The sequence below is a fragment of the Nansenia antarctica genome (assembly GCF_963989245.1).
Source record: "Nansenia antarctica genome assembly, chromosome: 1".
NCBI lineage: Eukaryota > Metazoa > Chordata > Actinopteri > Argentiniformes > Microstomatidae > Nansenia > Nansenia antarctica.
The window spans coordinates 98,194,629-98,209,628 of record NC_137674.1 but is presented as its reverse complement, the minus strand read 5'-3'; the positions used below and the strand labels follow the sequence as shown (position 1 = coordinate 98,209,628).

Genomic DNA, 15,000 nt, shown 5'->3' with positions numbered 1-15,000 from the left:
GTGTGTGTGTGTGTGTGTGTGTGTGAGTGTGTCTCTATGCTACACTCACCACTGATGACCTGTCCAAACAGCTCCTCTGGGGTGTCTCCAAAGAACGGGGCGCAGCCCACCAGGAACTCATACAGGATGACCCCCATGGCCCACCAGTCCACGGGCTTCCCATAGCCCTGCCTCAGGATGACCTCTGGGGCGATGTACTCTGGCGTGCCGCATACCTGGAACACACACACACACACACACACGCACACACACGCACACACGTCATACACAGTGCTCGAAACCAATGAGAAGAGGGTGAGGGACAGATAGGAAGACAGGGGGAGGGATAAACCATATTCATCAGGATACTCTGGTAGAGGTTCGCCAGAGGACGTCTCTTCCTTTACCTGTTTATCCTGGAACTCCCGGGTGTCCTTCTCGATGTGTCCCTCGTACAGGTTGGTGGTCAGGCTCATCAGACCCACCTTGGACAGGCCGAAGTCTGTCAGCTTGATGTGGCCCATCGATGTGATCAGAAGACTGGAGGGGAGCAGGAGAGAGAGAGAGAGAATAAATAAAGGTGAATAACAGAGACATATAGTACAGATAGCTGTGTGTTGCTCCTATGTCTGAGCCTATGGTTGACCCATAGGACAGCAATTAGAAAACAACCGTGTAGGTGGACAGCGGCCTATGTATGTGACATGTACATCCCAGCGTGGGGCTTACTTGTCGGGTTTGAGGTCTCGGTGTACGATGCCATAGTTGTGCAGGTACTCCAACGCCAGGACGGTCTCGGCAAAGTACATGCGCGCCATGTCCACGGGCAGAGCTCCGATGTTCTTCAACAGGGTGGCACAGTCTCCACCTGGGGAAGCCGTGGGCACAGACTGTGAGTACACACCCCTATTGTACTGTATGTGAAAGTGAGGTGTGTGTGTGTATTTGAAATTGAGATGTGTGTATGGTGCGTGTTTTTGTGTCTGATATACCGTATTTTCCAGACTATAAGTCGCTCCGGAGTATAAGTCGCATCAGTCAAAATATGCGTCATGAAGAAAAAAAAAAATCTTAATATTTATGAATTTATGAGTATGAATTAACATTTAAAAACATGTTAAATTATATATATTTTGATATAGAAGTCGCACCTGACTATAAGTCACAGGACCAGCCAAACTATTAAAAACAGTGTGACTTATAGTCCGGAAAATACGGTACTGCGAGTGTGTGTGTGTGTGTGTGTGTGTGTGTGTGTGTGTGTGTGCGTGCATGTGTGCGTGCATATAAAAGACCCTACCTTCCACATACTCCATGACCATGCAGAGGTGTCTGCGTGTCTCGAAGGAACAGAACATGGACACCACGAAGGGGTTCTCAGCGAAGTTCAGGATGTCTCTCTCCACAAAGGCTTGCTGGATCTGGTTCCTCAGGATCAGGTTCTGCTTGTTGATCTTCTTCATGGCGAAGCGCTGACGGGTCTCCTTGTGTCTGACCAGGAACACGGCGCTGTAGAGAGAGGGAGAGAGAGAGAAATACGGTTTATGTCAACATTTGTTGCCGCTGTGGTTGTCACATTAGCCCGAATGGGTTTTTCACCTCATGCTCAATTATTTTCTTTTTTAATAAAACGTTTTTCTTTTTGGGGGGGACCAATTTTTTTTTCACACTTATGTTTTTATTGAGTTTTCATGAAACATTGACAACACAACACATAAACAACAAAAAACAACAATATACACACTAGTTGTCTGGAGATACACATAATAAAATGCACAGCTTACTCTTAGGTGTCAACTCTGTAAATATTCCACTTTTCCCATTTCCTATTGAATGCGTTTTCTTGGATTCTCAGAACGTATGTCAACTTTTCCATAACAAAAAGATCTTGTACAATTTCCAGCCACTGTTCCTGTTTCGGAGCGTTCACATTAAGCCAATTCCTGGTTATAGCTTTCTTACTAGCTGCAAGCAAAACCTTAGTCAGATAGAGATCGCCTCCCCCCACAACATCTTTAATGTTCCCAAGATACATCACCGGGCAGGTATTTGGGATTCCATATCCCATAATAGTTTTGATCACTGCATTAACCATCTCCCAATATGGCCTTATCTTTGTACAGTTCCAGAAAATGTGCGAGTGGTCAGCCTCCATGTACCCACACATCCTCCAGCACTGTTGCTGTACGCCAAGTTGCTTGCTCTTTATTCTGGGTGTTATGAAAAAGCGAGTCAGGTTCTTCCAGCAGAACTCCCTCCATACTAATGAGTTTGTGGATGTAAATTGCGTCTCACACATTTGAAACCATTCTTCCTCTGATATTTGGATTTTCAACTCCGCTTCCCATTTTGCTTTTATGTAAAGAGTCGAGTCCCCCCTGCTTCCCCCCAAAGCCTGATAGAAAGCAGAGATGATCCGAGACCCCCTCTGCTGGTATGCATCCACAATCACCCCAGTCACAGTATCTAAAGATTCATCTGCATTCAACTTTATCGTTTTAACAAAATAGTGTCTTAATTGCATGTATCTAAAATAATCCCTGTCTAGAATACCATAATCCGTCTGTAGATCCTGGAAACTCCTCAATTCACCCTTCTCTGAAACCGTACACATTGCCGTCATGCCCTTTCGCACCCATTCTTTGAAAGTTGAATCATACACCCCTGGTTTGAAATTGGAATCGTATGCAAACCACCTCAGCGCGTGGACCCCTCTCTTTAATTTGTATTTTGTTACTACCGCCTTCCAGACTTCTAGTGTAAATGCAACTATTGGATCCATCTCACCTCTCAGAGCCCTCACCAAATTTCTATCCCCCACCAAGGCCTGAACGTGATGACCCTGCACTTCCCTTTCCATATCTTTCCATCTAGATTCATAATCGGGTCTACACCAGCAGGCCAAAGGTCTGAGCTGAGCTGCATAAAAGTATTCCCTGAGATTTGGTAAAGCCATTCCCCCTTTACTCTTAGGTAGCTGAAGCGTCGTACATTTTATTCTTGGTCTTTTACTATTCCAAACGAATCTAGAAATCATTCTGTCCCAGGTTACTAATTTATTTTGGGGGACATCGATTGGAAGAGACTGGAAGAAATACAGCAGCCTAGGCAGGATATTCATTTTAACAGTTTGTATTCTGGCACTGAAGTCTAAAGGAAGAGTGGACCACCTTTCTACATCCTTTCGAATATTGTCATCAATTTTGTTGTAATTAGCTTCAAACAGGTTGGAAAATGTTTTGGTTATATTTACACCAAGGTAGGTCATTATTTTGGAATTCCATTTTAGGTTGTATGCACGTCTAATTTGTTGTGATGGGGAATAATTAAATGTAAGAATTTGTGTTTTTGTTATGTTCACTTTATATCCTGAGTAGTAACCATATATTTCAAGTAGGTTCATCAGCTTTGGGAAACATACGTCAGGTTGTTCAAGAAAAACTATAATATCATCCGCAAAAAGCCCAATGATATGGGGGGGACCAATTTAATGCTTGTGTGCTATAGACGGTATATTCACAGTGTAATGAAATGAAGGACACCGTTGTGCCTGAATGCACTCTGTCTTTTGAATAAGGCCTAACTCTGGTTTTGGTAGCGGTAGCATTTTAGCACAGATTCTGCTACCGTCTCAGACGGCACTGCCAAACCCGTAGGCTCCTTACCCGTAGGCTCCGTTACTGATGAGCTTGATGTTCTCAAAGTCCTCCACTCGGGGGGGCTTGGTCTTAGGCTTGGGGGCGGTGACGGTGGCCCCTCGACCCTGGGACACAACGGGACACAGACACAGGGTCACACGGGTGGGGAGGACAGGGAAACGGACACAGAGAGAGTCCTCTAGATGGGTGTTAGGACAGGGAAACGGACACAGAGAGAGTCCTCTAGATGGGTGTTAGGACGGGGACACGGACACAGAGAGAGTCCTCTAGATGGGGGTTAGGACAGGGGGTCATAGCCCGACTGGGGACAGTGTAGTACTGGATGTAAGGACAGGAGACTTGGCCCTATGGAGACTAGGGATGCACGATATTATCGGCGCCGATATTGGGAAATTAATGTTATTAAATATTTATCGGTTTTATTACATTTTAGCCGATATAGAGCCGATAATATGAAGCCGGAAATATTTCCGGTTCCGGTTGTCGCGCTCATGATGCTGCGCCTGCGTACAGCCATGCAGTCTATTAACGGTAAGCTAAGGTAAATAGATAGCCAATGTTAGCGAGTGCTAATGTTCACCATCTCTGTAGTCTGCTCTAAAATACGCAATCAAACAGTGCAGGCAACCCATGCTGTTCTGTGAATGAGACGAGCTATTGACTGATGGCTTTCTACTGCCAAATCATATTATTACAGCAAACATGTCGGTAGTTTGGCATCTGTTCTCTGAACAACAAGGAGAGGCTCATTCCGACATTGACTTCTGTTTTCGTTTTTCGCGATTTCAAAATAAAAGCGCGAGCTAAGCGTTGTTAAAAATGAATGACACGTCGCTAGTCAACTAACACAGCTTGTTTTGTGAGCCCGCTAACAATGTAAAGTAGTGTTATAGTTAACTAGGTAACAAGGTAAAGTAGTGTTCTAGTTAACTAGGTAGCAGTGGGGATTACTCACCCAATCCATGCATTGCAATAGTTTGGCTTGACTAGCGAGTGTGATGTGATTTTCAACAATGTTGAAATGTATTTCCTTTTTTTAAATAAATGAACATTTGAAGAGTCAGAAGTGTTCTCTTTGTTGTGTTAACAATAGTGATGTAAGTTAGATTTGGTGAGATCACTATGGAATATTAAATCATCAATCTTTGCTCACTACATAGCCTTTCTTACCTTCAGGTGTGCATGAACTACAGGTTATCAACTGTGAAATTATATCTGTTCTCATATCGGTTATCATATCGGTTATCGGCCACGAGAAGCGGGTAAACATCGGTTATCGGTATCGGTTGGAAAAAATGCATATCGTGCATCCCTAAGGGAGACAGTATAGCGTAGGGCGTTAGGACTAGGGACGTAGCCCGTTCGGAGACAGTATAGTATAGGGCATTAGGACAGGGGACGTGGTCCTATGGAGACAGTATAGTATAGGGCATTAGGACAGGGGACGTGGTCCTATGGAGACAGTATAGTATAGGGCGTTAGGACAGGGGACGTGGTCCTATGGAGACAGTATAGTATAGGGCATTAGGACAGGGGACGTGGTCCTATGGAGACAGTATAGTATAGGGCGTTAGGACAGGGGACGTGGTCCTATGGAGACAGTATTGGGCTAGCAGCCACTCACGTCCACAGAGTCGTCTGTCTCAGGTGTGTCTGGGTTCCCACTGTCATAGCTGCTCAGCTGGGCCATTTCTGCAGGGAGAGAGAGAGAGGGGAGGAAGACATAGGAAGCCATGTTACATCAAGGTATTCGTCTAAACGCACAAAGACAATTGGGATACGATCCACATAAGCACAAGAGCTATAGCCAAATCCAACCCTTTAAGAAAAGCCCTATATCTCCACTGAACCCCATCCAAATTGCATATAGTACAGACCCGTGGGAACCTTGCTATGCGCAGGGATGCTTCACTAAATAAACTGACCTATGTGCTGAGACGTCATCCTACGGGGCACCTGGGAAGGTGTGGCGGGGGTCATAGCATCGAAGGTCTGAGGCCCGGTAGCCCATGGAGACGTGGTGGTGTCGTCGGGCGTGTTCTGGAAGTGCTGAGGTTTCGCCTCAGGTTCGAGGGTAGCCAGGTGATGAGTGGGTCTCAGCTGAGCTGAGGAGTATTGGGCGGTTCCACAGTCCTGGGTCTGTGGAATGTGAGAAGCCATGAAGAGTCCAGGTGGGGGAGCAACCTGGTAGGGTAAGTTAGGTAGGAAGTCTGGGTCGGGAACGGCGCAGACGCTGGCCATCCTCTGTGGCATGTTCCGGTTGGTTCTGAGAGCCTGGCGCTCCTCCTTGCTCTGGGCCAGGGCCACGTACAGGGGCTTGGTGGCCACGATGCGGCCGTTCATCTCGGTCACGGCCTTGGTGGCCGCCTCGGGGGAGGAGAAGCACACGAAGCCGAATCCCTTGCTGCGTCCTTCCTCCGTCATCATCACCTTCGCGCTGGTGATGGTTCCGAAGCGGGAGAACTCTTTGTGCAGTTGGTCGTCGTCCAAGCGGTCGTGCAAGTTCTTCACGTACAGGTTGACACCCTGCTGGTAGAGAGAGAGCATGTTTAGTGAGATGTTTTTATACCTCAAATACATCAGCAATGTTTACCGAGACTATCAGCTTCTTTTTCTTATACACATAATAATGTTAGCTGTAGCTATCTCACCCAGTGACTAACACTGACAGATATTGACAGCTGTCAATCTAGAGGGGGAGTGGTTGTGTTACCGCCCATTAGCTGGCTGTGTGAAGGTGTGAAAAACAACCAACTCTTTAAACAGCTTTTTCTCTGGATTGTGATTGTATGACACATCATTCGAAAGCGTACAATCTGTAGTTTAAGCACATGTAAAAAAAACTACTGAAAAATGACTTTGCCTACTGGTTGCTTTGACTACTTTTCACCAGCAGCTGTCACAGTTTTTCCTTCATAAACACACACCTGGTATGTGGTCCTGTGGCCTGTGTGCTCAAACTGGCTCTTCAGGACAGCCTGGCGCTCTCCTCTCTTCTGGGCCCGGCCCACGTAGACCCGCCTCCCGTTTATCTCCTGGCCGTTCATCTCCTCGACGGCCCTCTTGGCGTTCTGGTGCCTCTCGAAGTTGACGAATCCAAAACCCACGGATCTACCAGCGCCATCAGTCATGACCCGGACGCTCAGGGCCGGTCCGAATCTCTCAAACCTCTCCTTCAGGCGTCGGTCGTCCATACCCTCCCCAAAGTTCTTGACGTACACGTTAGTGAACTCTCGCTCTTTGCGAGACTTCCAGTGTCCGACAAACACTTTTTGGTCGTTCAACAACGTGCCGTCGAGTCTCTCGATAGCTCTCTCTGCGGCCTCCTGGGTGTTATACTGGACGAAGCCGAAGCGTTTAGAGAAGCCGTTCTCGTCAGACGCTACCTTGCAGGAAAGGATGTCCCCGAACACGGAGAACGTGTCGTAGAGGTCCTTGCTGTCGAAAGCCTTCGCTAAATTCTTGATGAAGATGTTGCCGACTCCACTGTTCCTTCTAGAGGGGTCACGCTGACACCACATGATGCGCATGGGTCTCCCGTTGACGTCGTCGAAGTTCATGGTGTCCAAGGCGCGCTCGGCGTCAGCTCGCTGTTGGAAGTTGACGAAAGCGTACCCGAGAGACCGGCGTGTCCTCATGTCCCTGCACACTCTTATAGAGGTGATCGGTCCAGAAGGGCTGAATTTCTCACATAGCATTCCTTCAGTGGTGTCCATGTGGAGATCTCCTACATACAAGGAGGCCGTCGGTTGAATAGGCGCACTAGGATTCATTGTCTGGTGACTTTTCGGATAGCGAGAGTTGAAGAAAAACGGTGAGAAGAATGAATAACTAATCTATCTATCTAGCTCTTCACAGAGGAATGGCAGGTAAATTAACGTCATGTGTACCACTGCAGCTGGATTCTAGAACCCCAGCTGCATGTTCTTCATTGTTCTGCATGTTCTAACTTTGGTCATTGTTACATCACAAAAAACATTTACAGGAGGCTGCAATCCGTAACTGGACCCTCTAAATCAAAAATCAGATTAAAAGACCCGAACTACCCACTGTAAATACTTTGTGTTTTGTCCCCCGCCCCCACCTGTGGTGAATGTCCCCACCTGTCCTACCCGCTGTACATACCTTATGCTTTGTTGTATTGTTCTTCCCATGATGGATGTATGTTTATCTTGTAGATAGTACTAGTTATTTTTTTGTCTGTCTTACATGTAACGATGAATTGAGAATCAAGGACCCCAATTGAAATAAGCCAGTGGCTTTCTTGGGTTTTTATCCTGTTAGTTGACCTTGTATGTAATATGTACTTTCATGTACCTACTGCTGCAAATCTTCTAATAAAGTTTTCAATCAATCAATCAATCAAACAGACCATAGCCAGGGTCCATTTTGTATAGAGGTCAGCAAACCCATATTAAGAATAATAAAGTTTATTTGTATAGCACTTTTCCTGCAAACGTTGCAGCTCAAAGTGCTTAGGCTATATTAATAAATGTATATGTGACATGAGACTCACAGACTACTGTTGGAAAAGTTATATGATGCAAAATGATAATTAGCTCAATTCCACCATCTTGTGGTCGAAGATGGATATGAGATCATGCTGCCAACATGTTGTTCACGTTCACCGCCAGATAGAAAAGAAACTGCAGGTATCTGCTGCCCCCTGGTGGACATTTATCATCATTACAACATTGTCCAACTAGACTTGGGATGTCTAATAATTTAGACATAATTTATAATTTCTAGATTAATAAACCTCAATGTTTCCTAGAAATAATGAGAATAATAACTCATTATAACCAAACAATGTAATTTAATAATGATTTTGCCATACAAAACATCTGTGCAAAAATCTTCAGACAAATACAAAGACAAGGCCTCTTGGTCAATAGAATATGCATGTAAACCTCTGTAATGAATACACTGTAATCTAGAAAAAGACGTTTGAAAAGACTGTCTTAAAATTAAACTGATACAAAACAATAAAAACGAGTGATATTTTGCCGAAACACAAAATAACAAGTCCCAAGATTCACAGTCTTGTGTTAAAGTGGTTTTTGAACTGTTATACACACACATACAAATTCATAAAACGTCAGAGGATACCTGTATAAAACTCCAGATACCTAGGTAGGTAAAACTGCTGTAGAAGAGATATAGGAGAATCGTGGACGTCAAAAACAAAACAAAAGCTTATTACAGGACAGCTTTGTACCTCTGAACAGTATAGGACCACCACACTTAAATCTAGAATCATACACAACAGTAAGCCCTCTGGGAAAAACGGTACACAAATGAACATGATCATCTTCATTGACTTTGTACCCTGATTAAAGATCAAGAGACACCTAACATGGTGGACGTGTGGAGCTAGTTGTAGGCCTATACTAAGGTAAGCAAGACAAAATGTATGTGTGTTTGAACTGGTTAGTGAAATGCCATACGATAACTCATTCTATCTTGATGTATAAACAAACTAAAAAGAAGTACTGCATTACTACTTACGTACAAGCAACTAGCCAAGTTCTAAGCTATTCGCTAAGTTCTAAGCTATTCGCTAAGTTCTAAGCTATTTGTGTGAATTCCATTATGGTTGCTCTGGTATAAGGCCACTGTGAAGTGAAGTGCTACCAAAGCTAAACCGATGATTGTCTAATGCTGCATTCAAGTGCTCCTCAAAAACTAGGAAACATCCAGATTTTTGTTGTTGTTGAAAATATAGAACTTTTCTGACTCTGCAAATTGCTTTCCTCTGCGAATTCAGAGTTTTCCACTCTGAGCTATCTCGGAGCCTTCCTGCACAAATTAATGTTAAATCTGGGGAGCTCTGAGTTTCCTGGGAGCACTTGAACGCACCATCACTGTACAGGCAAAGGGTGAGTCTGTCTTTGTATCAAATAGCTAGTTGCATAGCAACAAACACATTCAATTGAGGTGAATTCTACTATAATGCAGCTTCTTCTATGAATGCTCTGGTGTGTTCACTCTGAGGAAAAAAAGGTGCTAGAACCAAAAAAGGGTTCTTTGGCTGTCCCTGTGTAGTAGAAGCCTTTGAAGAACCCTTTTGGGTTCCATGTAGAACCCCTTCCAGAGAGGTTTCCAAGTGGAACCCAAAAGGCTCGTACAAAGAACCCCAAAATGGGTTCTACAAAGCGTTCTGGGAGAGCAGAGGAACGCCTTTTGTAATCCTTTTTTTCTACGAGCGCATGGAAGGAACGTGACTTTATCCCTGTATCTTCGGATGCTTTCGATCCATCATAGACAATCTGAGATTATTAAGACATGACTGATCATTGAGCCCAAGAGGCTGTGCATTTCTCACACATCATTCAAATAGAGAATTGATTGATCAAAGACTGCATAGCCTAGCTCAGCCAATGAGAGCCATCTTGCATAGCTTCAACCAGATATGACACATGATGGAAAGGGAGGAAGACAGCATGGAGGCTAGTGAAGCACTGGTCTGCTTCAGCCTTGTGTATGAGTAAAGCACCTAAACATGTACTGTATGCTCAGGTCTCGTGTCTTCATATCTCCTGTGACAGTATTTCCACTCTGACATGATGAAAGCGTCACGGTCACATCATAGTACCAGGGTTGGGGCTCCAATCCACGTCAAATTCAGTAAATTTCACAAAGTTAACTGACGGTCTGATTCCAATTCAATTCATTGAAAAAAAAAAATCCTCATTGAAAACCATAGAGGAAATGGAATTGAACCCAAGGCCCTGAATAATACAGTAACAGAGACAGGACCTGTGATCATGGACAGTAATACAGAACCCTGCGTGGAGGAGAGGAGAGAGATAACAGGGAGAGCTGGGAGGATGACGAGGCAGAGAGGATATGAGTGTTATTGTATAGAGTTCTGCAGGGCCTCTTTCCTCTGGGGGGGTGGGGGGGTGGGTCCATACTGAGGGAGCAGGCTGCTTTGAAGTCAGATCACATGTCCCCTGTGGGAGGGGGAGGGGGGGATTAGGGATTAGGAGAGCAGGGCCTGATGGCAGAGGCAGATGTGCTGACGCAGGCTGAGGCTTCGTACGTAGCGCTACGGAGGTGGTGAGCTAGCCCTGTCTTTGGGGGGCTACAAAGCCCAGATGTAGCCCCCTCACGCCATACCACCAGGAGGTTCTCGTGGGTTGAGTCTGTGGCATCCATGCAAAAGCTTCCCCGGGTTCAAACCCCGCCGGTGGCACATGCCCACGCTGTCCGATCAACACGACACCCAGCCGCTCCAAGGCTCCTGAAGCCCCCCCCCCCCGCCAGTCCAGACGTCCACACACTGCCCCCCTGTGGAGATCTGAGGGAGCGGACTCCCGACAGCGCTGTGTCTCTCACAGTCATTCGGCTGATGTGTGTGTGTGTGTGTGTGTGTGTGTGTATGTGTGTGTGTGTTGACACACCTGAGCTTCATCAGGGATGGGCCTGGTTATAGCTTCATCACGGCCGTTGAGATTCAGAACCAGAGAACAGGACAGGCTTACTCTCCTTTTTTTTTTTTTTTTACATTTCCTTAATAAAATGGTTCTTTTGAATATAAATCTTTGCATTTCATTCAGGATTTATATACTGTATTTACACAAGTAAAAAGTTGCGACGTCAATAATAATAATAATCATTTTCAAAACAACAAAAAAACCCAACAATTAAAACCCATCAGCTCCGACAGGTCAGCGCTAACGTAGTGTTGTTGCCTACAGGTCAGCGGAGATGACCGTGTCGGAGTACAGGTGTCTGCTGGCGTCAACCAGCAGGGCCGACGCCTGCGAAGGGTCCATCTGCATCTGCTGCAAGGCCTTCTGGGACATGTGTCCGTACACCTGCATGGTCCCGCCCCCGGGCATGGCGGAGATGGCCACGCAGTGAGAGAGCAGGGGCGTGTTGGCGTCCTGATTGGACCCCGTGGACGGCACGCTGGTCACGTGACCGGTGCTGGTGGAGCCGCTGGCGCTGCTGGGGGACCGGCTCTTGGGCGGGGGGAGGTGCTGGTGCTGGTGCTGGTGCTGGACCACCCGGGTCGGGCCCTGCGGGGGGAAGTGGGCCGCGGGGAAGGCCGCGTACCCCTGGGGGATGGGGTACCCGTTGACAGGGATGAAACGCTGGTTCTGGGCCGCCATCTGGGCCGCCATGGGGGTCCAGCCTGCCATCTGGCCCGGCGGGTGGGGCATCCCCTGGGCCGGGTAGAGGTACCCAGCGGCCGTGTGTGCGTAGGCGCGGGGGTTGCTGAGGTTGCTGACGGGGCTGGCGCTGAGGGAGGTGGTCTGGGTGGTGGCGTTGCCCCCTCCTCCGGACGGCGTGCTGGAGCTGGCGTGGGACGAGAGGCCCTCCCAGGCCCGCAGGCGCGCGTGGATGTCCTTGAAGCGCGGCCGCCGGGCCGGACCCTCCTGCCAGCACTCGGTCATCAGGCAGTAGACGCGGGCGGGGCAGTCCTCCGGGCAGGGCAGCAGCTGCCGCTTGCGCGCCATCTCCATCACCTCCTGGTTGCTGAAGCCGTAGTAGGGCTGCAGGCCGTAGCTGAAGATCTCCCACAGCACCACGCCGAACGCCCACACGTCCGAGTCCGAGGTGAACTTGCCGTAGGCGATGGACTCCGGGGGCATCCAGCGGATGGGCAGCAGCGCCTTGGGCTGGACGCGGTAGTAGTCCGAGGCGTAGATGTCCCGGGACAGGCCCAGGTCCGAGATCTTGACGTGGAGCTGCTCGCCCACCAGGACGTTGCGCGCCGCCAGGTCCTTGTGGACGAAGAAGTGGCTGGACAGGTACTCCATCCCCGCGGCCACCTGGATGGCCAGGTGCAGGAAGTCGCCGTGGTCCAGGCTGGACTTGACCGTGCCGTCCTCGTCGCTGCTGCACCCCACGTCCGAGTGCGGCGAACGCATGATCAGGAACTCGTGCAGGTCGCCCTGGTTGAGGAACTCGAAGAGCATGCAGACGGGCTGCTCCTGGGTCACCACGCCCAGCAGGCAGACCACGTTGTGGTGGTGCAGCTCGGCCACCGACGACGCCTCCTGCTGGAAGTCGCCCCACAGCTGCGGGGAGGAGAAGTCCTTCAGGGTCTTGATGGCCACCAGCTGGGCGTGCTCCATGCCGGGCAGGTACAGGTGGCCCTTGTAGATCTTCCCGAAGCCGCACTCGCCCAGCTCCTCCATGAAACGCACGGCCGACAGGGGCAGCTCCTTCGCCTTGGTCTGGGATGGGGAGGGGGGGGGGAGAGAGGGAGAGGAGGGGGAAGAGAGAGTGTGGAGAGAAAAGAGGGGGGAGAGGGGTGAGGGAGAGGGACAAAGAAAGAGAGAGAGAGAGAGAACGATATTAAAAAACAATGTTTCCAACCTGCTCAATGTTCGTAATTATCCTGGTATGGGTTTGTGTGGACCTTCAAACTTAACCAGGCTAAAATTGGTGTGCCGGTTATAATTGGAGGAAGGCAAACTGCCTAATGTAACAGAGAAAGTTCAAATATGTGTGTGTGTGTGAGAGAGAGACAGAGAGAGATATTGCCTAGAGAGTATGTAATTATCCATTACTCTCATACTGTATCCATTATCTAATCTCCTCAGCTCCGCTCTTCAATAAATCACTTCAGACTGAGACAGAAAATGCATAAATGCTCAAACGCCAGGACCCGAATCTGGCAATGTGCTCGCAACTCAAACAACCCTTTGAGAAATTGCATGTAATTAATTTTCTTTGCGATCCCTAATGTGGAATGAAAGTGACCCAGTAATAACAAAACTAAGTAAACCTCTCATGATGACAGACAACTGGGATTAACCGCCCAGCTGGGATTGAACAATGAGAATAGGGGAGAGGGGTAGGGGGTAGGGGGGTAGGGCGGGGGGGGGGGGCAAGAGGCCTTTCTTAGAACCCAAGAGATGGCAAACTCCCCCTTTACCCTAGCATGTGTGGACTACACCCCAACACCACTCAACACCAACTCCACTAACCATTCTGTCACACCCCTGGGAGTGTGTTCATCTGTTCAGACCAACAATATGGAATTGTTGTGTTGTGGGATATAATTGATTCTTAATACATTTAGTAGAACTTATAAAGCACAAAGAGCTTAGATCAATTGTCTCCAAAGAGGCCTTTTATTAAGCCAAGTTACATGAGCGCAGAGAGAAATGAGCAGACCAATAAGCAAGAAGCAATGGCCCAAAAGCAAGAAGCCCCCAACGATGGGTGGGACTCGTATTTATAGACCTGTCCTTGATCATGAGGTCACTATTCTTGTAATCATATTATACAAATCTGTGGTTACACAAGTTATGGGCCCTGTCCATAGTCAGCATTATTCACTGGGCCACAGATCTTGGCCCATCCCTTACAGGAAGGAAATGGGCCTTCCTTGAGTGCTAGATTCACCACTACTGTAGAGAGACTTTTCTCAGTATAACATGATATAAAACCACAACAGTTGTTCAATACTGAACACACTATTTGAAGCCTTGTTGTTCCATAACTGGTTCTTATCATTCAAACAGACTTCTCGCCTCTCCTCTGTACTCTGGCCAGGTGATTGGGGTGGGCGGGCGGGCGGGGGGGGTTTAGGGGGAAGGGAGGGGGGATATAAAACGGGTGGGAAGATGAGCGATTCCAGGAACTGACAAATGAAATTCCTGACAGAGGCCACAGTCAGCTAGACGGTGTGTGTGTGTGTGTGTGTAGGGGGGGGGGGGGATGTTACTGTTATGAAAGGGACAGATGTTTTTGGTTTCGGGTCGTTTCCCCGGGAGTCAAATGTGGCTCATCCTCTTCGCACCGCGACGGGGCGGGGCGGGGCGGGGCTCGTTGTCACGAACCACGACCCCTGGGTGACCCGGGAGCAAGGCCTGCTGGGTAGCAGTGACACCGAGGAGGAAGCGGAGTGAGGGGAAAGGGAGGAGGGAGAGAGGGGGGGGGGGGGGGGGTAGAAGTATTTCGGGATGCCAGACCACAAATACTTCACGGTCTGAGTTTGTCTGTGACCCGGTACCGTATTGCTACGGGCCGATACGCATCAGTGATGATGTGATAAGGACTTGAATGTCCCTTCCCCCCTACAGTAGCCTCCACACAGCCAGGCCACAGCTGTGTCTTTGAGCTGGGTCCCTGGTCTAACAGCATGGGTTTATAGAGTAGCCAGGGGGAGGCTGGTGGAGGTAGAAATCGAAGGACGGGCTCATTGTAATGCAAGGAATGAAAATGAGGAATGGATTCTGTTCCATGCATTACAATATCCTCCTGTTGTCCTGCAATACAAAGACTTCCAGTAAGAGAGAGAGAGATGGAAGGGGAGAGAGAGAGAGAGAGAGAGAGAGAGAGAGAGAGAGAGAGAGAGAGAGAGAGAGAGAGAGAGAGAGAGAGAGAGCTGCAGCTG

The 15,000-nt window shown here is 48.1% G+C and overlaps 2 protein-coding genes across 2 annotated transcripts in view; both read right to left on the bottom strand.

Annotated features, from left to right (window-relative positions):
* LOC308154988 (microtubule-associated serine/threonine-protein kinase 2-like) overlaps positions 1 to 7,276 on the bottom strand; it is a gene marked incomplete at both ends in the record, with an annotated part of 11,854 nt that extends 4,578 nt beyond the window's left edge. The window contains 8 exons of the mRNA XM_080528215.1: positions 50 to 215; positions 387 to 519; positions 709 to 847; positions 1,280 to 1,488; positions 3,645 to 3,742; positions 5,263 to 5,330; positions 5,564 to 5,743; positions 6,679 to 7,276. Coding sequence (XP_080384341.1) covers positions 50 to 215; positions 387 to 519; positions 709 to 847; positions 1,280 to 1,488; positions 3,645 to 3,742; positions 5,263 to 5,330; positions 5,564 to 5,743; positions 6,679 to 7,276 — 1,591 coding nt within the window. The remainder of the gene's footprint in view (positions 1 to 49; positions 216 to 386; positions 520 to 708; positions 848 to 1,279; positions 1,489 to 3,644; positions 3,743 to 5,262; positions 5,331 to 5,563; positions 5,744 to 6,678) is intronic.
* Positions 7,277 to 11,335: 4,059 nt separating this feature from the next.
* Positions 11,336 to 15,000, bottom strand: part of ror1 (receptor tyrosine kinase-like orphan receptor 1) — a gene marked incomplete at both ends in the record, with an annotated part of 117,177 nt that continues 113,512 nt past the window's right edge. Inside the window, 1 exon segment of the mRNA XM_080528202.1 lies at positions 11,336 to 12,829. Within this exon segment, the coding sequence (XP_080384328.1) occupies positions 11,336 to 12,829 (1,494 nt within the window).